This window comes from Nesoenas mayeri (assembly GCF_963082525.1).
Source record: "Nesoenas mayeri genome assembly, chromosome: 8".
NCBI lineage: Eukaryota > Metazoa > Chordata > Aves > Columbiformes > Columbidae > Nesoenas > Nesoenas mayeri.
The window spans coordinates 27,909,390-27,932,115 of record NC_137554.1 but is presented as its reverse complement, the minus strand read 5'-3'; the positions used below and the strand labels follow the sequence as shown (position 1 = coordinate 27,932,115).

The 22,726-nt window shown below is 41.1% G+C and overlaps 1 protein-coding gene across 1 annotated transcript; it reads left to right on the top strand.

The window, feature by feature from the left end:
• Positions 1-1,856: 1,856 nt before the first annotated feature.
• NUF2 (NUF2 component of NDC80 kinetochore complex) lies at positions 1,857-15,029 on the top strand (the record flags this gene model as incomplete). Its single annotated transcript, XM_080348801.1, has 13 exons — positions 1,857-1,979; positions 3,116-3,190; positions 4,133-4,209; positions 4,891-4,952; positions 5,927-6,024; positions 6,627-6,700; positions 8,496-8,592; positions 9,540-9,602; positions 10,349-10,486; positions 11,393-11,533; positions 12,259-12,434; positions 14,169-14,304; positions 14,880-15,029. The coding sequence occupies 13 exons, from the start codon at positions 1,857-1,859 to the stop codon at positions 15,027-15,029; spliced, it is 1,410 nt and encodes a 469-aa protein (XP_080204927.1).
• Between the last annotated feature and the right edge of the window lie 7,697 nt (positions 15,030-22,726).

Below are 22,726 nucleotides of genomic sequence, written 5' to 3'. Positions count from 1 at the left end.
GGCTTTGTCTCCTTGCAGGACACAGGACAAGGCAGCCAAGGGGGACGAGATGATCTCCAGAGGTCCCTTCCAAGCCTAACTATTCTGTGACTCTGATATTGTTCAGGGACTTTGCGGTGATGAGGACCGACGCGCACTGGGACGCAGACAAAGATGCACACAGAGGCAGAGATCGTGTTGAGGAAGGAGTGCAGAGCCCCTCTTTATTAGCCATTGACAACTGATAGGTTTTACAGGTATGGGCCTGGACCAAGAGGTTAAAGAAGATATTTTTTCAATAATTGTTATAGCAAACACACCACACTCGTGTCTGAAGGGGCATTTTCACGCAGGACCCTGCACTCTCTGGCCTTCGCTCTCCCCCCAAAACGGATGCACTGCCCCCCCGCCCTCCCCCCCCTCAATTTTAAGCTGTAAGGTCCTACTTGTATTTACCAAAAGTAACTGCAGACTACACTAAACGCCTGGAAGGTAAAGTCTAGCTTGCATTTTGCTGGGAAAAATAGGACTGACTGGGAAAACAATGATCCAAGGCTAACACAGAGACATCACAGACATCTGGAAAGCAGGGCCTATTTTTGCACTTTACTAAGAAGAAAGAATTATCTAGACAAAATGGCACCTTCAAGGATATGGACCAAAACCAATGTCTACAACTGAACAAAACAAAGGCCCGTGTGGAGTCAGAGAAAAAGGGTCCAATGGGGAGCAAATGAAATTTTGCTGTGGGACTGGATCTTGATGTGAATGGTCTGTAAAGATATAAAAGTTTGTAGTTTTCTATGCTCGGGCGGACCTGTGCGCAGGTACCCAGCTTGAGCCAGCCCTTCTGCTATCCTACTCCAGTAAATGTTTTATTTTCTGAGAATCTTGTCTCCTGAAAGCCTGCTCTGCGTATGGTCATAAGGCCTCGCCTGAAAGTTCGCTGCCACAGTTCTACAATACAGATTCCGTGGCGAATGGTTATCAGAGAGGAAAGAGCCTGAAAGTTTGTGTAAGGAACATTTAATGAAGAACTGTTGTTTTTACATAACAGAGGACCTGGTGCCTGACCCCAGCAGGGGTGGAGGACCAAGAGACATCGGACTATGAATCCTTAATGTAAAACACAATCTCTTCCCGGAATATATACTGATACCTTTATGCATACTGATACCTGTATTTACAAGTTAATTTAGGGGGAAGGGTAGCCAAAGGAATCCATATTTTAAATAGATTGATAAGGGGAAGGGTATTGTGTGTAAACTGAGGCAGGTGTCGGGATAGTCTGTAAATCCTGATGTACCAACCAATGGGGAACAGGGGAGGGATTTGGGGGGGATATAAGCAGGGGCTTTTTGCACTATTTGGTGTGCCTACCTTTAGGCAGAACACCCGGTGTTGCAATATCTTATTAAAAAATGGCTTTGCTGAGAGATCCTGCCTGAGCCTATTATATTTACAAATAATTGTTTCCTACAGTTTGCTTTGTGAACGGGTACAGGCACCTGCAGAGAGGGTCAGCAGCATTCTGCTTGGCGTATTTCCCCCATGCGGTAAATAATAGAGTGAACCCGTCACCGAACTTTTTAAAGTGGCGCTTGTGTTGAGGAAATCTGAACGCTGTTCTGCAGCAGGCGCGGCGCTAAGATCACCGCCCGACACACGCCCCTAACGGTCCAGGGCGGCCGCGCGCCGGGGCGGGGCGGAGCCTCAACAAGCCCCGCCCCTTTTCCCACCGGCGCGGCCGCCGATAGGCCACCGGCGGGCCGGCGAGAGAGGTGGGGCGGGGCCGGAGGGGGCGCCCGCCATATTCAAGCTGCGCGCGGTTGTGGTGGCGGTTGGGAGCGCGCGGCGGGCCGTTGCCCGGTGCCGGCATGGAGGCGTTCACCTTCCCGCGCTACAGCCCCGAGGACATCATCAGCTACCTGCGCAGCCACATCCTGGCGGGCTCTGAGGCCCGCAACCTGGTCAGGGAGGACGTGTTCGACAACCCCAAGGTGCGCCAAGGCGGGGGCCGCGGCTGCGAGCCCCGCTGCGCTCGGGCGGCTCTTAACCCTTTTTTTTTGTGGGGGGAAGAGCTTTGTCTCTGTGTGCCGTGGCACCAGAGGTTTCCTTGCACGTCGCTTGGTTCCTTGGCCGCTCGCCCCCCGGCTTGCGCGGTGCGTGGCGGACACCGGCGCCTTCTCGGTAAACTGAGAAGTTTTCCCGGTGGGGCAGATCGGTCTTTTAAGAGCTCAAGGACTAAACCTAGCGCTTCTCCCTTCTTCAGCTTGCGAGCAGCCTGTTCAAGCCTCGCCAGGAAGGGGGTGGGTTCGTAGACGAACAAACATGAAATTACAAGGTCTGTCTATTTCAGTCCCGTGGTATAAGCCACTGTGTTCGGCATAGGCTCATAGTCTCAATAGCTTCGTTGTAAACTGAGTAAACATTTACTAACCTGAGTAGACATTTGCTTCGTTGTAAACATTTACTAATACCCTTAAACCAGTCCTGTAAAAAGCATCCTCTCCTCGCCTTTTCTTTCTTCTGATGGTCTTGCCGTTAGTTCTAAGGTAGTCTTGCGGTGTCCTTGGCAAAAGAGCAGTGGCTTTAGAGTTGAATTGATGTTTCGATGTGTTTCCTTGTGCTCTGTGTTTGTCCCTGCTAGAGGACTGAGCTGACCCTGTGTGTTTAGGGAACCATGGAGTGATTGCTTTTAAGAAGATTGGTTTGTACTGATGGTGCTTTAGTGTTATAAATGAATAACTGTTTAGCTTGTAGATGTTTTTCCTCTGTGTTTTAATGATGAGATGAAGGGCACACTTTGCTATGGGGTTATAGTTCCTGTGACTTTTTCTTATTTTGATGTCACTTGGTTTGAAAACTGCTCAGTGAGCAGCAGTGTAATGATAAACAATAAGTGGCTGTGACAGTGAGGGCTGTAGTTGTCTGAGCTGATTGCCGTCTCTTATGATTGTATTATGTGACAGTAATGCTTCAACTGCCAACTATTGGAAAGAAAGACTTATTCGTCTTGGTGCCTCAGTGAAATCAGTTTTGATGTGTTAAAGGCAGAACTACTTTTATGGCCTAGTCTGAGAGCTGTGGACAATGAATCATATGGAATACTGATTCATGCCCTTTCTTCTTGCAGCCTGATGTTTTACGCCTGATTTACATGAGAATCCTGCAGAAGGTGTATGGAATCAGCTTGGAGCATTTCTACATGGTAAGTCTGTAGCAGCAGGTGTAACGAAATATGAAAGGAAAACACATTGCACTTAACAAATTAAATGTTGAAGTATCTCCCTCTTGCCTTCTCTCTAGCAAATGGCAAGTAGCTTACCGTTTTCCACGTTGTAATTGCATGTATGGGAGCTCAGTAGTTCTGCCTCTTTTGCAAAAAAACTTGTGTGAGAGATGCTGTATACGTCTTTGGCTATGACTGGAGGAGGGTCTCTGTGTAGATGTTAAACTCATGTAGAAGGAAAGTAAATGTTGTTTTTAAGGTTTGATCATTTATGCTTCTCTACTATCTGAGAGGAAAATAAGGAGAAATGCAGCTGGAGGTTAACTGAAACTTAACTCCTGTGTCTGTTAGACAAGAACTGATTCCTGAAAGTGAGAATAAGTAGTATTTTCTCATGCAGTTTTTGGATAAACTGAAAGGGAAGTTCATATGTGCACAAGGTAACTCAGTTCTTTACAGGCAATTACATTGGCTGGAATACTGCATTATGAGGTTTAAAATATTGTAAAAAGTGACAGTATACCACTACCTTCTCCTTACAACTTCTTCATAACACAGTTGTGTGGGAATTTTTGGGTGGTTAAAGAAAGAGCTGCTTCCTGTTAGGTGGATAATGTGAAGTCTGTCCTTAGGTACCAGTTTTGAACAAATCTAAACAGAGTTTAGACTGAATTCCTGAGTCTGTCATGTTGCTGCTTTTAGTCATTATTGTCTTTTTGTATTTTGACCAGCCAAACCTGACACTTAAAATAGTCTGCTGGTTAACTTGATGGAATTCTTCAGCCTCGAGCACGTGTTCCCTGTGGATGGAGAGAAGATCCTCAGTGTGTTTAACCTACTTGGAGTATCTTATGTTATGGACATAAATGTGTGCGTTCTTAAGTATTCTCTACTTATGCCTTTATTCTCTTTACTGTTTAGATGCCCGTCAACACTGAGATAACGTATCCACAGTTATTTGAAGGCTTTCTACCTGTTTGTAATTTGTATGTTCACATGTAAGTAAAAGATACTGCATCTCTTCAATTGCTATTCCTTGTAAAGGTCTGATTTACGAGAAGTAGCAGGGTTTTATGGATTTTGGTGTTGTGGTTGTACTGCTTGTTGGTTCTGAGCAAGGTGAAATTTGCATATGAAGGGACAGCAGTGCTAAGTAGAGTAAAATTCTCAGCAGCCAGCCACCTTGTGAAAATGAATGTGTTAACTGAATAATCCACCCTCACCAAGATGGAGTGGACATCTATACTCTCAATGTCTAGAGGGTCATCATTACACCTAGAAGAGGGATTTTAAGTACCTGTTGTGTAAATTTGCTGTCTGAATTCGTGTAGATATTTCTGTTGGAATGGGGTGAGTTTGACTTCAAGCTTTGTTTCAGTTATAAGGGGAGAAAAGACTAACAGCTAAGTGTAGGTGTTCCCTAATTAAGCTGAGAAGTTGTTACATAGGCAAGTAATTTGTCTATAGAAATCTCTTTGAGATGCTGTAAGAATACACATTTTTAATGCTGATCTGTGTGTAGAGTCCTACCGTGTTGTTCTCCTGAGACTTACTGTTATGTGCTTGCTGTACATATGCTCTGGAATGAGAGGACAGGTTCTGGTTTTTAGTAAATGGATATAGCACAAAAACTGAGTAATGGTCACTGCAGATAAGGTTTTATTTTGTTTTCTTTGCAGGCAGCGCTTACTTTCAGTGTGCCAGATTACTGATTTTCAAATTGATGATATCTTAAACCCAAGTAAGAACATGCATTTTAATCCTTGTGTTTCCTGGGCTGGTGGGTGTCTCTTGATATCCAGGTGCTTTTTCTCTTTGGTGGAGGATTGTCCCTGGCTTCCAGCTTGTGTCTGCAGGCACGTCACAAGAAGAGCCATTTAACTAACCTCCTCGCCATTCTTGTGCTATATTGCCATACAGAGCTACTATTGTGGCCCTTGGACCAACTGGTTCTAATGAGCAGTTCTCCTCCTTATTCCTTACGTAGACTAATCCAGTTAAATAACTGAGGGGAGTTCTGCATGCGACGAGTCTGTTGAACAGCTGGTCTGGAGAGCAGACTGTGACATACTTGAAATAGTATAGGAATAGGTGGTAATGAAAATTATCCTGACAACTCTGGCATGCTGTAGGTATTTCTTATGCTGGTGCCTGTGTGGGAAGCAATTTAATTTTTCCTTCACCATTTTTGATACCTAGGACTGGTGATTCTGGTACAATTAAAAACAGCTTAGTAAAGGCTATTCTGAAGAATTCTTGTGGCTCTGCCTTGTCTCAGACGTTCAAAGCCTTTGTAATAATCTTCCACAAAGTTTGTTTGCAATAGAGCCAAAAAGTCCCTGCAGTTCAAACTGCTGTCTTCAGTTAGCCTCATAGTTACAGTGAGGCTCTGTCTTCAGACCTGTAGTTGAAGATCGATACACTTTCTCCCTGACTTCTGTTTTAATGGGAGGCTGTATGTTCATTGTCTTTCTCTTAGATGCCGTTTTCATTTGTGGAATTGCATAGAACTGCTAAGACATTGGAGATTTGTAGCGTAGTGCTAGTTTTTGTGTAGTCAGTGAAATCTTTGTGAGACAAGTAGGGGAAGAAATAATTTAGACTCTGTTTTGTAATTTCTGTCTCTTCTCTGAATTATGTTTTGCCCAACTTTTTCTAAGCAATGGTAATGCATGTGGAAACCAGAATACTGATGGCTTGTAATTCCTATTTCAGAAACAAAGAGGACAGCTCGCTTTTTGAGCGGCATTCTCAACTTTGTGAATTTCAGAGAATTCCGACGTGAGGCTTACTTGGAGTTACAGCAGAACTATGTAAGATTGGGTGCCATGTTACTCCAGATACCTACTTAAGGATAATTAATATTAACCTGGAACTGGGAACATAAAGGTTGTGGGTTTTTAATCATATGCTTAAACATGGCATTTGAATCTTCAATGTTGCCAAGTAATACACAAAAGTAGTAGTTTAATATTATGTAAAACATGTACAGCTGTATTACATGTAATAAGCTTGCACAGCTATTGTAAATGGTTTAACAAAAATCTTGTCAAAGCCCTTGAGGAAACATGTCAGTTTTGAAGAGTGGATGAGTTTGTCAATATTGTCAAGGTTTCTGTATGACCATGGCCAAGTTATTACTTGAGCTATTATCTGAATTTTTTTTCCAGTAACTTATTTGATAGTTTAGTCTGGTAAGCAAAGGTTTCACACCTCACATCATTTGGAGAAAAGATAAATGTAAGTCAATGGGCTGAAGTGGGAATTGCAGGTGGCTTCTCTTCTGAATATATAAGTAGGTTAGAAATGGTGCATTTCATGTGAAATAATGATGAGCAGGGTTCTAATAGAAGCCCAGAAAGAAACCATATTCCTTTAAAATAAAAAAAAAAAAAATCCAAATATTAATTTGCAGAAACTGGCCATGGAGAAACGCCAACAACTGGAGGCTGCAAATCAGGAGGCAGCAATGAAACTGGAGAAACTGAAGTGAGTATGAGGAGTAAGCACTGTGAGATGCACTACTTGACTTGGCTGTTGTTTCTGTTCAGTGCACATGATCTGGATAGGCTGAGATCAATTGTATGAGATTCAACAACACTAAATGCTGGATGCTGCACTTGGGTCATAACAGCCCCATGCAATGCTACAGGTTTGGGCAAGAGTGGCTGGAAAGCTGCCTGTGCAAAAGCACCTAGGGGGGCTTGTCAACAGAAGCTGAATGTGAGCCAGCAGTGTGCCCAGGTGGCCAAGAACACCACCATCATCCTGGGTTGTATCAGCACTAGTGTGGCCAGTAGGACCAGGGCAATGGTGAGGTTGCATCTTGAATCCTGGGTTCAGTTTTGAGCTTCTCGCTACAGGAAAGTCCTTGAGGTGCTGGAGTGAGTTCAGAGAAGAGGCTGGAGCACAAGTGTGCTGGGGAACGGCTGAAGGACCTGGGGGGTTCAGCCTGGAGAATGGGAGGCTGAGGGGAGACCTTATTACTCTCTGCAACTGCCTGAAAGGAGGTTGGAGCCAAGGGGGTCGGGCTCTTCTCCTAAGTAACAAATGATAGTATCAGAGGAAATAGCCTCAAGTTGTGCCAGATTTAGATTTGATATTGAGAACAATTTCTACTCAGAAAGTGTTGTTGAGTGTTGGAACAGGCTGCCCAGGGCAGTGGTGGCATCACCATCCCTGGAGATGTTTAAAAGATGTGTAGATGCAGTTCTTAGGGACATGGTTTAGTGGTGAACTTGGCAGTGTTAGCTTAATGGTTGGACTTGAACTTAAGGGTCTCTTCAAACCTAAATGATTCTGATTCTATATGGGGTGTCTAAACAGGAACTGAGTAGTTGAGCTGTGTTATCAGACAGAATTGTTTGATAACTACTATAGGAACTTTTAATTTGAGCTGACTTGACTTCTCCTTTGGCCCTTTTCTGAGTACTTTGCTGGTTAGCCCCCTTGAGGAATGAGCCTTCCCAGGGAATAAGCCAGAAAATATAGAGGTATTGCTGTTGAGTTGCACTCAGTTATAGAAGTAGCGCTACTGGCACTAGGCTAGAAGAGTTGCTGGCAGAAAATGAAAATGTGGCTTTGTGTGTGGGGGGGTGCTTTGAGAAGATATTGTATTTTGTATGTTGGGGGGACTATGATGAAAGCTTTTGCTGTTATAGTTTTTAGTAGTATGTCTTTATCTCTATTATAGCTATAAGAAGCCTATCTTTAAGTTAATAGGTGGGTAAAGTTGGCTTCCTTAGTTATTTGGCATGTTTGCCCCATTCTCTGTTTCAGGCCGTTTAGTCCTGTGTCTTTGCACCATTAAATTTTGGGTTTGCTGTGGATAATAGGATGCAGAGATGGCTAGCTTCCAAAATATTTTCTTGTCTTTGATAGCTGCTCTTGGTATGTGCTATACAGGACCTTCTCTAGCTACCTATAGGTCTACCCTTGTACAAGTTGTTTCTATGGCAGGTAATACTATGCAAATATCATAAATGAAAATCACAACAAAAATTGGTAGAAGTATTGTTCTTTTGTGCTTTGCTTAGCACTATCTTTAAATTTAGTCCTTTGTTTTGCTTGTACCACTTCTTGCCAAAATAGCTCTTTAGATTATACTTTAACTATGAAATCGTACAAGCAAAAGAGAACAAGGTCTATTGATTGAGACTGTCTTGCCCTATTTATTGAAATTACTGGTTGTAAACTCTTTAGAGAGAATGATTGTTTTATCTACTGTACTCTGACCTGACTATAATAATGCTGAAACTGTCCAATATCTTTATTTTTTGCTTAGCACCATTCCAGTTGAACATCAAGCAGAGGTCAAGCAACTGACAGAAGATATTAGAGAGCTGGAGCAACTACTAAGGCAAGACTATCGTCGGAAGCAAGTATGATCTTGTTATGTGTTTCTCTGAAATGCTACTGTGGCTTCTGATCATAGGTTTCCTTATTCCTGTTGATTTTGTTCCCCTCCTGTTTCTACAAAGGATAAAGGAGATTTTTCTGATATAAAACAAAGGTCATCACAATACAATGTCTTGTCTAATTGATAGCACCAACTCTTCACTTCACTGTAAGGAACGTGAAACATACTTGAAATCAGGGAATACAAAGGTGTAATAGACTCTTTTTGAGATGCATTACTGGAATGACTTGGGGGATACTTGTGTTACTGTTCAGAAGTGTGTTGTGTATGGTTTCCTTGTTGAATTTCTTTGTTTTCCACCTGAATTTGAAGAATTTGAATTGGAGGTATGAGCCATGGCAGGAAAGGAGGCCTAAGAAAAGGGTCACCTGAGGGAATGCCTGGCAAAAATATTAGGGTTGATTGCAGGGGTAACTTATCAGCAATGGCAACTTGCCTCTAAGATTTCATAGGTAATGTTTTCAGCTGTTTTGGAAAATAAAACAAACAGAAAATATGTAGGTTTTTTTATGTTAAATCCTGTCTCTATTATTAATATTATTAACCATGTGTTTGACCTGTTATTTGTGATCTTGTATTAACTTAGTTTTATTCTTGAGAGCAGTGCTTCTGGTGGAGGATGTTGTGTGTGTAACAGTGCCAGGGTCAGGTATGATAGCGGCGGTCCATCTCTTATCCCTATTCCTAGTTATCTATTGCTGGCTGCATCCCTAGTGATCCCAGTGGCTGTTGTGACAATTATCTCCTTACTCATCTTTTAAATTTTACAGGATGCAATTTTGTCTGCTGCTTATGCCACTCCAAAGAAATCATACTTAAGATTTCTCTTGTAGACAGATCTGTGATAGAAGGGTAAAGGAGGCAGTGGTTGTAGAGATGCTTATTTGAAGTTTGTTGCTTGTTTTTTAGACAGCTTTGCAAGAAGTGATTTCACAAAAGAAGACAGATATTGCAGAGAGGACCCGAAAGCTGGTAAGTACACCTCTGTGTAAACTGTAGCTTGCATCTCAGGTCAACTAAGAGATTGTCTGTCTCTTTCTAGGATCAAATTATTCTTGGAGCTAGGTGATGTTCAGGTGGTGATTATTAGGGTTTTTTTAACTGATTTGGCTTCATTTATTTTTTTGTTCTTCCCATGGCAGCTTTATTGCAGTAGCTTGTTTTATTGTTAACTTTGAATACACACCTTTGCAATGTAAAGCTCTGTCTGTGTTCAGGAAGCCGATCTGGATTTCTGGGAAGCTGTGGCCTTACCTTGGGTGCATAGAATGGCTAATGAGGCAGCCGCTGATCTACCTGGTGGGGACAAAACAGGAGATTTTTGAGAAGCTGCACAGGAAGCTTGTTACTGTTCTCCTAGGCTGATATATCTGGCTCTGAAACCTTGTGACTGCCTGGGTTGCCCTCAGTGAGGGGTTCTGAAGTAATACACACTAATTAGCAGGTATTTTGTGGAGTACTAGTTAATTGCTGTTCTTGTGACTTAGTGTTCCACAGCCATAAGCATGCTCAGGGAGAAAAAAGGACTGTTAACTGATTTGATTGGGAATGTTAATGCTATTTAGAAGAATTTATTTTTTAAACAAACTTTCTAATGAGGAATGACTTAGAACAGAGAAAAGAACTTGTCTAACCAAAAGATCCAGGCAAACCATCCCTCACAATTCCTTTGTTCACTTAATTGTTAATAATGAAAGTGTGTTTGTCTTGTTAACTAGAATGAGCTTAAAGTGACAATGGCTACTTTGAAAGAAGAACAAGAGCAGCTAAAATCAAAAATAGTGGAGAGTCCAGAGGAACTGAAAAATTACAAAGAACTGATGAAAGAGACTGTTAAAAAACTCAAGAAATCCAAGGTGAGGTTTTTCTCGGTTCACAGAAGGTGTTCTGTTATAAAAAGCACATGTTTTACTGAACTGTCATCATCTGGAGCTGTTTCTTGAACGACTTACACATCCAGTCACAAATCAACAGACAGTAGTTAGTCTGAAAGGAAATCACAGCTTCAGAGAAAACTGAAGACTGGTTGTAGGTGGCTTTTTGTTTGTGTTGGTGGCTTTTTGGGGTGTGGATTTTTTTTTTTTTTAATCAGGATTGCAGTCACTTCTGCTTTGTCCTGGATGAGTAACTGTTTTTGTGAAACTAGATGTAGAACTCTTGAATCTATACTCTACCTGTCTGGCTGTTATTTTTCAAGAGATGACAATATTTTGGCAGTTCACAAATGTCCTTGGATTTAGAACACGTACTACATAGTGTTTCTCTTATCATTCCTTATTTCTGGAATTGGTGGCTGTCTCCACTAGCATGTGGAACACTGAGTTCTCTTCCTAGCTTATTTTTTTTTATAGTAATGTCCAGTCTTTCAATGTTTATAGTTCACGATTGCTCATACATCAGTTAAACTTGTGTAACTTTGTCTCCCTGTGTATTTTTTGTTTCAAAGGTGTGAACTTCATTACTGTAGTTCCAAGCATCTGTTTTTATAATGCTTTACATAACTTCCAGTGTATAATTTCTTCACTGTACAGTTTTTTCTTTCCTGAAAGCTCTTGTAACAAGCTAGTTAGTTCAAAGTAAAACAATTGCATGTTACTTTTCTTGTGCTTTCTAAGTGTGGTGTTTTTTTTAACAAACTGAAGGTCTTATTTCACTAACTACTTAATAGAGAGAAAGGGTAAAAAGGTCAATATGTATTAATTATACACAAAATAAATGCTGAACTCCAAAGCTGGTTTATTAATAGTCTTTTCTCTTTAAAGCAAGAAGTTATTGAGAAATATGAAGTTTATAGAGACCTAGTTGAGGTTCTGCCATCATGCCAACAAGAGGTGCAGTTATATCAAAAGAAGATGGAAAGACAAGGAGCAAATGTGGAGAGACTGGCCAGTGTCTTAGCAGAGGTTTGTATTATCGTCTGTATTGTGAAAGTTCCCACCTCCCCTCTTCTCCAAAAATAAAGAATTTGGATAACTTCAAAATTGTGTTCTTTAACACATCAGTAACACAGAGCTGCTACTTTGCTGCATGCCACTAGCTAATGGACTGTTGACCACTTCTAATGGTCAAAGCCTTAGTTACTATAGAAACATGACCTAAAATAGTTTGAGCTATCTTGGACTTGTTGGTAGGAAATGATGGAAGAAAAGATCCAGTTTCTTCTGCAGAAACTAAGGGCAAAAAATAAATACTTGAAGAATCATGTTAAATGCCTTTAGTTTTATTAATGTTACTAAACCAGCCTTTCCCTGATGCAAGGTTTGTTGCAACACAATACTTTGCTATTTGCTACTCAGTCTTGGGAGAATGCAATTTTTAGAAGCATTTTGAAAATAGTATGCAGTCTTTCGGGGTATTTGTATGGCACGTGTTCAAATCACCCTTGGCTAAGAGCTATAGCAGAATTCATAGTAACTTCTGAAAATGATTCAGAGTCCTGGGATCTTGTTAACTTGGGTATATTTAGAATCGGATAAAGACTAGGGAACTGGGATTTAACTGGGAGAATTAGTTAGCAATCAGATCTTCAAAAAGCAGGAAGCTAGTTCTAATCTCAATAAACTAACAGGGTGTGCTGTTTCCATTATCTTTCCCTCATTTAATTAATTTCAATACTTTTGTTCTCTAGGTCAGAAATCTGGAGGACCAGCTTGAGAATGCACACATAGAACTGAAAAAGGCAAAGACAGATGAAATGTCCTTAAAGAGACTGGTCACTGCAAAACATGAGAAGCTGTCTACACTTGAAATAAGGAGAGAAAAGAAGCGCGAGGAAGTTGAGCAATATAAGCACACTGTATTTGAGTATGGATGAGTTGACACTGCTGCCTGATACTACTGTCTTTATGTGCTACCAAAATTCTTGTCTGGAACAAACACCTAGCTTAGCAATAAGAAGAAAATGAGTGATGTGGGATAGCTCTGCGTGAAGACCAGTAGCGCTGCAGGCAGGGACTTAGGGTCTCAAATCAATAATTGCAGTGTGACTTGACAGCAATTCTTTCATTGGCGCGCTAATTTAATTTATAATGCTTATTCTTGATTCTTTTATCTTCTTAAAGAGAATGTCACATTGGGATAATTTTCCAACTTATCAGACTTCAACAAAGCCCCATTTGCCTTTCATGAATTTTTCATAATTTCCCTTGCCACTTTTGCTCGTTATCAAAGATGTTTGAGACCCATGGGGAAATGGGGCTCGTATCTCGGAGGAGTATTATCCTGACATGATGCTTCTAAAACAAAAGGAAAAGTGTCATTTGATCAACGCCTCTTAGCCCATCTTCCTTCCTACCATATGCTAAAGGCAAGTGGCAAGGCAGTGTTTACAGCACAGCAGCAAACTGCAGTGTTGTAAGGTCATGGCTTCACTGTGAGATTAGAAGTGCGGAACTCTTATAGAGAAACCTTATTTAATATCTTTTTTTTTTTTGCTACATGGATAGGAAAGGCAATATGGGAAATTACTAGCTGGGTAGATTAACTATGATGGAAGAGAGATTTTTTTCCATATAGCTAAGAGATTCAGCTACAATTTAGTCATGCTGAAAGGCTCGTGTGGTGTGTAGAACGGCAGTGAGATTTCCAGGCTTTCTTTGCTCCTCATTTAGTGTATTGTACCAGCTAAATGAGATTAAAGTTACTTTTCCTCCAAATAATGAATGAAAATAATGTAATGCCCTTTATGTGAAGTTGCTGATTTATGTTTTTAATGTGTTGGATATTTCCCTTGAGTGATGCAATTAGATGCTTTGATAAGAAAGAGGGTATGGGAGGTATTGAGTTGAAAAAGCATTTTTTGCCAGTGAATAAGAGAATGTGTCCTGACTCTTCCCTCGAATAGGAAGATGTAAGAAAGCTCTTTCTGAGTGATTTTAGCCATTCTTTAGAGAAGGCAACTGCTACAGTTCCAACTGTAATTATTATACAAATGCTTACTATAAACTCATAGGTGCTTTTACACTTGAAATCAGAGTAAATCTCCTGTTTCCTTTGATGATTATATGGCAGCTCACAGCTGGAGCAATCTGAATTTATCTGCAAGCTGGGGAAATACTATTTGGTCTTTATTTGATATACAGTGAAATGATGGCCTGGAAGTTGCAGATAACATACATAGATGTCTAGGAGTAGTGGGAGGAGATCTGAGGCTAAGGAAAATGTGTAGCTTCCAGTTATGCTGAAACAGAGTGGTTAACATGGTCCAGTGGCTGACCTTTAGGCTGAGCTCTTCACTGACACCTGTACTATGTTACACAAAAGCAGGAAAATGCATTGTTCAGATGTCACAGAGTTGCCTTGATTGGCAGCAGCTGAGGATCTTCAACATACTCCTTTAACTTCACTTTGAATTTCACTTCTTGTACCTAAGTTATGGTTTAAGAATGGGACAAGTTTCCAAGCAAGTAAATGCTATATAGCATGGCTTCTAGAAGCTGCTAGTTTCATGCTTATAAAATGAAAACTTGGCTTGTGATGGGGTTAAGTTTAATCTGGGATTGGTCATGTCTCAGTACTAACTTTTTCTCCCACTTTTAGATATTGTGACAAACTGCAGGAGAAGAGGGGTGCTGTCTGTGATAAAGTGACAGCTATTGAAAAGGAAAAACAACATACAAGATTCAAAATTCAGCAGTTGAAGGAGAATGCTGAGAAAGAAGAAATGAAAGCCAAGGTGAGGTGTTTTTGTTTGTGTTTTTTTTCCTGAAGGAGTTCTGCTTGTTATTCTCAAAACTGATTTTTAACTTGGACTGTGTAGAAAAAGGAACATTTGCCCTAAAAACAAATAGCTTGTACAGGTGGTGGTTTGGGTGGATAGTGGGAGGGAGAGCATGTCCTGCTTGTGGTGTAACTGGGTTTGTGCTCATCTTTGCAGGCCGTAGGTGGCCCACGGGAGAAATGAGGTTTGCAGACCTGAGGGAAAAGATTCTGGACACAAGTTAACATATAGTAGTGTGAATACTGAGCTAGTGCTGTTTTGTTTTGGTTTTGACAGTCTTAGTATTGTCACCTCTAGTGTTACAACAGAATTATAACATTGGGATTTTTACTTGTGGCTGCTCTTATTCTTCTGATGTTTTGTAACTTTCTTGTGTTCTGTGAATGCTGCTTCTTAAGCCTGGAATGAGTTACCTTTGAAATCGCTTGAGACGACCGGACTGCTCTCATTTAAATCCTTATGAAGCAGAAATGTTAACTTTGCTGATGGATGTTTTGTTTTTTGCTCCTCCCTTTATCTCCTCTTTCTAGGAAATATCCCGAAATCTGAAGGCTGGGTTGGAGAAGTTTCATGAATCTCTCATTAAGACAGCAGAAAGTTATGCAACCTCAAGAGAAGAAAAAATTGCTGAACTGAAGAAGGGGCTGCTTGGACTTCAGACTTCTGGAAGTAGTTCTTAGACCTGTTTTCAGTTGTATTCCACTTGTATTCTCATGTCAGTCCAGTCTGTATCCCAGCTTGACAAGATACAACAAGTCAAGCATTCCTCCTTTGACTGCTCTGATAATTTTTGGGTTGTTGGTTATCTTTCTATTTTGATGGTGCAGTACACATTCAAAGTAAACTCCTTTGAGTTGGTAGTGTGTAAGTAGAACAGTCATATCTACTTTCTCATAAAGACAGGTTGGAGGTTGTGTTCTGCAGCCTGGATGTTACAGCAGCTATTGGGAAAGAGATTCTCAAAAGCTTCAAATAGATACTAGAAGGAATTACTCCAGCCAGCATGTGATTTTGATGGGATAAACTAACTGTCCTTCAGGTAACTGCTTATAAATATTAAGATACTTTCTCTAGAAAGATCGTGCTTGCTTATCCCAGTGATTAGGAATTTGCAGGACAATGAAAAGGCTATGTTCTGGCTCCTCCTCTTGGGTTTTGCAACACCAGCTGTTGGGTAAAATAAAAGGCTGCAATTCATGAAGAAGCAAAACTTATGGTTTCCAGTATCAGGTTTATGTATTTCCAGTATGATTTTTGTGCCTTCAGAATGGCCTATTTGTTTGTAGCTAAAATACCTATAAATAAAGCTGTATTTTATCTAGAGAGAAATGATTCCTTGGAATGAGACTATTGCTGCTTTTCAAGAACTTCTACTGGTCTTGAACTGATGGCAAGGGAGTGGGGGGAGTTTCAGTGTAAGCTGAAGAGCAGTGAAGGGAGGGTGGCTTTGATAAGGTGATACAGCTCAATTTCCCTCAAGAGGGCACTGTTATTCAAAATTTTCATGTTTGGTATTTTCTGTTAGTACTTCTGTCTGAATGCCTAGAGTCATCCATCTGTCAAGGCCTAAATCAAACAGAACTGTAGAACTCCTTTATTTTCAGACACTGGTGTGAAATAAGCAAATTATAGATGGACATTTATCATTAAGCTGATATAAAAGACTAGGCATAGTGGAATGAGACATTCACAACCTTCCCTGTGGTCTACCTTTGAGACTAATTGAATGTTAGTAGCTGCTCTGCAGTTTGGCATACCACTGTTTATATACATTTCACTTTTTTTTGTATGTACTTCAGTGTTTTATGTGCTATATAAAGCTTGTACCAAATTTGCATTGTGCTGCTTGGGCTACAGTTAAGTTAGGTGATCTTTAGGAAACCAGGGCAGAATGTAGCCCTGACAGGAGTATGAAAACTTCTGTGGAAGACATAACATCTACTCATCTTCATATAAATATCCTGCAAACTTGGCTTTACACCTCTGCTCGAGTAACCAGGTAACTGCCAATTCAGATCAATACAGAACAGAGCTGAGACACTTGCTTTGTGCTTTGGTTCAGCATGATCTGGGTCTTACTTAGAGCTTTTCTTTATGGAACCTGCATAGATCAGGCAGTAGCTTAGATCAGCTAAAGGTTGGTGTGAATGTAGGCTACCACTCAGGAGGTCCCTTTCCAGGAGCAGGAAGTTTAAGATGGATTGACCATCAGCTTGTCCATAGCATGTTCCCAAGCCCCCTTACTTAGAGCTGAACAGTTTTAGCTTAGAATTAAAAAAAAGTGTGTATGGAGCCAAGGTGGGGTGGGAAATGGGCAGAGGAGAGGGCATAGAGCTTATCAGCAGTTATGGTATGCAGCTGGGAGAGTTCTGTACATGAACACAGATGAAAATACCTCTTCTGATGAGCTCAGACTTATGAACATCCAGAATACACGTACAGACAGCAGAGCCTGAACTTCCTGCTATTTGTAAGTATCCTTCCTTTGCACAGACTCCTCGCCATAAACTATTAAAAAGGAAGGTAAGTGTCTCCTGCTGTGAAGATATGTTGTCTCAGAGGGAGGACAGGGCTTTGGTCCAATTTAAACCAGCTTGGGTATCTCTGCAAGGAATAAAAATAGTAATGGGTGAGATGGGAAATGGGTGGGCAACTTAAATTATGGTTTGTCATGGTACATGAACGTGAAGGAAACTTTGAGACTATGTGATGCCTCTTCCCTGCTTATATGTCTTGCTGCTGCTTTCCTTGTGAAGGAAGCTTTTTTCACTCTCTTGTTTTGCTTTTAATGAAAAGTCTTGCTGGAAAGGAGATATTCAGATCTCTGTCTCAGAAGTCCCCTTTCTGTTAGGCTTTGGCCACAGTGAGTAGGGCTGGGTTAGGTGCACAAGCTTTGTTTTTTCAGCAGTTCTTACTGTTCTGATGTAGGGTGAGCTGGAAGAGGAGCTGCAGGTGTGTTTGCCCACTTGGTGGGGCTCTTGGCACAGAGTGGTGATGAATTCATGTTTTTGTTTCTGTCACAGCTTTGCTGAGGAAGCCAAAGGAAATTTGCTGAATCTGCAACCCTAGAATAGCAGCTTTGCAGCTTGAGATTCATATATTCTAGGACTAGCCAGAACCAGGTAAATTAAAAGTTAAAACTTTTTTTTAAATGTAAAGATTTCAGATGACTGATAGTCAGCTTTGTGTGCAGACCATCCAAACAACTGCAAAAAGCTGCTGTGTCCTTCTTGGTGTTGTCCTCCAGCTGGGGAATATGAAGGTATCTTGAAGTTGCCAGTACCCATGAAAGCACATTGCATTATATGGTATTGGGTCTCAGCTCTGAAGGGCCCATTTACCTTTTGTAAAGCAAAGGTAAGGCACCAAGTCTCCAAAGCTTATGGACCAGGTATAGACAGAGTGAAATAAATGGCTAGAGATGCCTGGGAATAAAACAAGGATAAGTTTGAGCTGAATATTTAGATTCCTTTTGCCTGCATTTTACAAAGCTAAAAAGGGAATGGTCTGTTGCTTGAGGCTTTTTAAATGGGGACAGAACTGTATGTGACACTATGAAACTCTGTAGCATTTTACACTTAGTTGATCTCCTGTGACATTCAAGGGACCTCTTGATTTGTGGTATTTTTAGTGCTAGAATTTGTATGAAAAAGTTTGCAGAATATTGATGATGGTGGACTTTCCTGATGTCAGTGGGTGCCACAAAATAAGTGGTAGGTATGTATCAGCACTACTGCAATATGCTTCTGTTTCTTCAACCCCAAAGGGTTTGGGTTCTCTCTTGCTGGTCTGTATTGCATTGCCAAGTAAGAGCAGGGTGACTGCAGAGGGGCAGAACACAGCAGCAGTGCTTAAAAACTGCACTGACGTCTTGCAAGATAGCGACCAAGGTTTTATTTTGTGTATGTGTGTGATTTGATGGGGATTGGGTCAGGTTTGTTCCTCTCATTCAATATCACCTTGTGTCACTTTTGTTTTTAGCACCAATGGGCCAGAATCAGGTTTGGCGCTTACTATACTGTATATTGTATAACAGTCCCTGATGGTCTTTGCCTTACAGTTCTGACAATCTAAAAGGGGCAGTGTGACAGGTAAGTTAAAGTGACCCTTCCAGGGTGTCACCAATGTCACCACCTGTATGCGACTCTTCACCAGTTTGCAGTAGTACTGCAAGTTTCTCATTCTGTGTGCATCCTCAAGTTGTATATGCATAGTTACTGCTGTGGCCTGGGCCATCTGACACAGAAGAATCCACAGGACCTTGCTTTGTTCCTTGCTTCAATGTGGTTGTCTGATCCTACTGCAAATACAAAGTCAGTTTCACAGAATCACAGAATCGACTGGGTTGGAAAAGACCTCAGAGATCATAGAGTCCAACCCTTGGTCCAAATCTAGTCCGTTTACTAGATCATGGCACTAAGTGCCATGTCCAATCTCAGTTTAAAAACCTCCAGGGACGGCAAGTCCACCACCTCCTTGGGCAGGCCATTCCAATGCCTGACCACATTGTTTGATCCTACTGCAAATACAAAGTCAATTTCATGGGGATTTAGGTTGCTTTTTTGGGTTTGGTCTCATTTTTCTCTATGGAAAGTTCACAGGTGGAGCTGTTGCAATTTGGGAGTAAACACCTGCAATGCCTAGAGTGAGACAGGTCTTTACAAGCCCTAAAACACAATAACTAGAGGCACACCTTGCTGACTATAGGAGAAGGGAGGTTGTAGATGTGGTTTCTCCCTGAATGAAGCCTGAGAAATTTTATTCCCATGAAGGTTTTCTCCCTTTTTCCTGAGCAGAAAGAGAGCAACATGCCTAGGAGCTGAGTTTCGTGATGGGTAGCAAATTATACAGTACTTATTGCAAAAGAGGAGTTTGGAGGTTGTGTCAGTGATATTGTGAAAGGCAATGTACTGAAAAATATACTTGCAAGGAAGTGGACATTGGAAAAAGAATTGTTTTTGTGAGTTGCAAGTCACCAGAGGGGACTGGGAGAGGCCAGTGTTTGCAGAAAATGAACAAACAAAAGGAGGGAAAACCTGGGTTATGTTGAGGTTTCCATAGCAACACAATACTTTTGCTGGAAATATCAAATGATGAGATCTAATCTATCTGCTATTTAACTCTTGCATGCAAAGCCTTCTCCTTTTTCAGCTTACCTGCCATCTTCCACAGCATCCTCTCTAGTGATGTGTGTCATTATGCAGTGGTGGCCTACATGAAGAATGATGTTCCTGGGACAAGGCTGTCCCTGTGCTGTTCCCCCACTGTACAAAGCACATGGAAAAGGAAGAGCTGATGAGACAGGGCCAATGTGTGTGTTATGGGCTCTATGTAGGAATGACTTAGTGGCTGTACTGAAGAAGTTTACTGGCTTCTTGAGAAGCTCCTATTTCTTGCAGATCTGAGAGGATGGACTATGCTGGTACTGAGAGCGGAGTTGCCAGGCAGGTATGTTGCTGAGCTGTTCCATAGCATGCAGGGTTTACTGCATAAGGATGTGTCTTCCTTAGAAATGATGCAGCTTAATACCTGTCTGAGATATGTAGAAAACTTTTTGCGGATGTTTGGAGAGTTCATCAAAGCAGCCTGACTTAAATTTGTACCTTTGTTTGAAGAGCATCAGATTTGGGAATCCTCGATGGCAGGGGAAGCCTCTTGTGGAAGGGTGGCAGTTTTCACCTGATTAAAAAGGACAATTTGAGAGAGTGGGCAGCGTGACAAAAGTCCTTGAAGTTACTAGTGGTTTCTACAACGTAGAAGGGAGTGTCTGTTCTTCCTTTCTTGTAGAAGGAAGGCTGGAGTGGATACAGAAGACGTTTGCCTGACTTGCCCTTCTTGACAGTGTGGTGTTTGTAACTCAGCGTGTCCATGAGATGGTGATGCTTGCCTGGCCAGGGAGAGTGCCTGGGGCTGCTTCAGCAGAAGCTGAGTGCAGCTGATTTAACTGCTCAGGTCATTTAACTCTTCTCTGTATTCCTCCTGCTTTTCAGGTTGTTTGACTGTCAATGGAAGATGAAAAGTTGGGTTGTGTGCTTTTGTTTGTTGTGTCGTCGTCCCCCCTCCCCCCCCCGATGTCACCACCATATCTGAGATCTCCTGCATGATAACTATTTACAAAGAGAACATGATGAGAGAAGGCAGGTCCCTGAAATGATGCTGTATGTATATACCTTTATAACTGCTTTTGGGGTGGAAGAGTTTGTAACCTTCAAAGGAATGAAATTTGGAAACTAGCTGGCAATCTGCCTAGTGAAGGCGCTTAGATAAGACCATGGAAGGAATCTTAGAGCTGGAGACTACTCTAGAAGGAAACTCAGTCTGGTGGGGAGAGGTTTAGAAGGAAATTATGTTCCTGTTCATGCCATGAGTTCTGTGATGGAGTATTTCCCCTGGTCATCCCTCACATATAGAAAAGACTCCCTTTCCTCCCTGCCAACTTTATTAACTAAGCTTCTGAGATTTTTTTTTTTTAATTTTCTTCTTCCCCAGAATCCATAGGAGCTGGGCATGATACAGACAGGGTGTTAGTATAGACCTCTGGTATTTCCTCTTTAGCATAATGGTATTTTGAGTGATCATCTGGTGCATCTTGCTTGCAAACTCAGTGCTAAACTGATCACTAAATTTCAGAGTTCCCATCAGATGACCCTCAGCAGGGTGTATGAGCTGTGGGCATTATGAAGATTTGGGAAGACTCATCTGTTTCTAAGAACACTCTTCTGTATTTGTGTTGGTGAAAACTGGAGTGTTGGTGATGCTTTGTTTCATGTTATGGCTTTTGTTTTTTACTGTAGGTCTTAGGAATTTGGGTGAAGTGCTGTGGTGTTTGGTCTACATGTAGTGTGGGATTTTTTTGGTCGTTTCTGTTTGAGACCTATTGCCTTTCTGTCTGTAAGTGAAGAACGGGGAATTCAATACCCTATGTGATCTCCCAAGGTCTGTGACTCTTTGTGAGGAGAAAGCAGAGCCTACAAAATGAGGTGTACAGTGTGACAGTGGTACTGCCGTGGGACCTCTGTATTTAGATGTATTGTGTTACACCATTGTTAAGGACCTGATGGTGGCCAACCCCTACAATAGTTGGTATTTATAGGTGGGCTTCACACTTTTTTTCTCCTATTGTTGTTCTGTTATTAACCTCTTAACACTTATGGAGCCCTGAAGATTTGTGGATAGCAAACAACCTTCATTGCAACAGAAGAAAACCAGAGGAGTTCAAAGAACAGTAATCCAGGTATGTCCCAGTAAATAGGAAGCAGTACTTTAATATCTCTTTACAAACCATCCCCTATCTTTAAACATTTATTATATTTCCTTGTATTTCTCCTGACAGCCACCTGTTCAACTTCTGACCTGTTTGTAAAAATCTGCACACCATCTATCAGAGGGATATGCACACTTAAAAACTTCTGTTCTGTGGGCATTAAGTAAATTATTTCTTTAAGATCATATGGCAGATCTATAATTAATTAAACCCTCCATGATATTAGTGCAAAATAATTTAGCCTTTCTAAAAAGGTAAATGTAATTTGCCGATCTGGTATTTGGAAGAATGCTTTCCCCAAAATCAATTCCTTTAGTTTCCAGAGAATAGAAATGAGAAGCAATCTCATTTTAATTATATCTCTTTATTGCTAACAAAGGAATGATTTATGCAATTAAATTAACTGGCTAGAAAATTATTCTCAGCTGGGCTGTCCTAATTCTTTGCTTTCTGAATTGCAGGCTCTTACACTTCCCTATGTAGATTAATTTTTCTGATATGCAAACAATGCTCCTTGTGTTCATTTTTAACATTTTTTATTCACAGCTCCCCTTTTCTTAGTGTCAATGACATGAGTAATATTTGTGCACTGCTGGGCTCTGATTCAGGCCTTTTTTTATGTAGAAAGATTGGAAAAAAATCTTTTCTTTTGCATCTCATTATTGCCGGTGCAGAGCAAGGTTTTGAAGTTTTCTTATCTATTGCTGAGAAACAGCAGCAGGAACATGAAGGGACTGCAAAGATGTCAAAGGATGCGAACTTTTGAAGGAAAATGTATCAGCATCGAGGAGACAGATGAATTTGCAGCTAGTGTTAAGAAAGCATTTTCTTAATGTGTTCTTCTTAAACCCCTATTTCCTTGCAGCCGGGCAAAAATCTGAAATGCAAGGAAAAAGAAAAACTGTCTTATGTTGTACACAGATTTAATAGGGAAAGAATTTTGGATTTTCTTTCTGCCTGGGATTACCACACAGTGGCTGGCCAGAATGTTAGCTGGTGATATTTGGGCTGAGGGGAAAATTACCATGTAACAACACATTGTGACCATGTGCCAACACAGTCTGACATCTTCTGAATGGGGCATCAGTGTAATCTCCTGTTTTAAAACTGCCG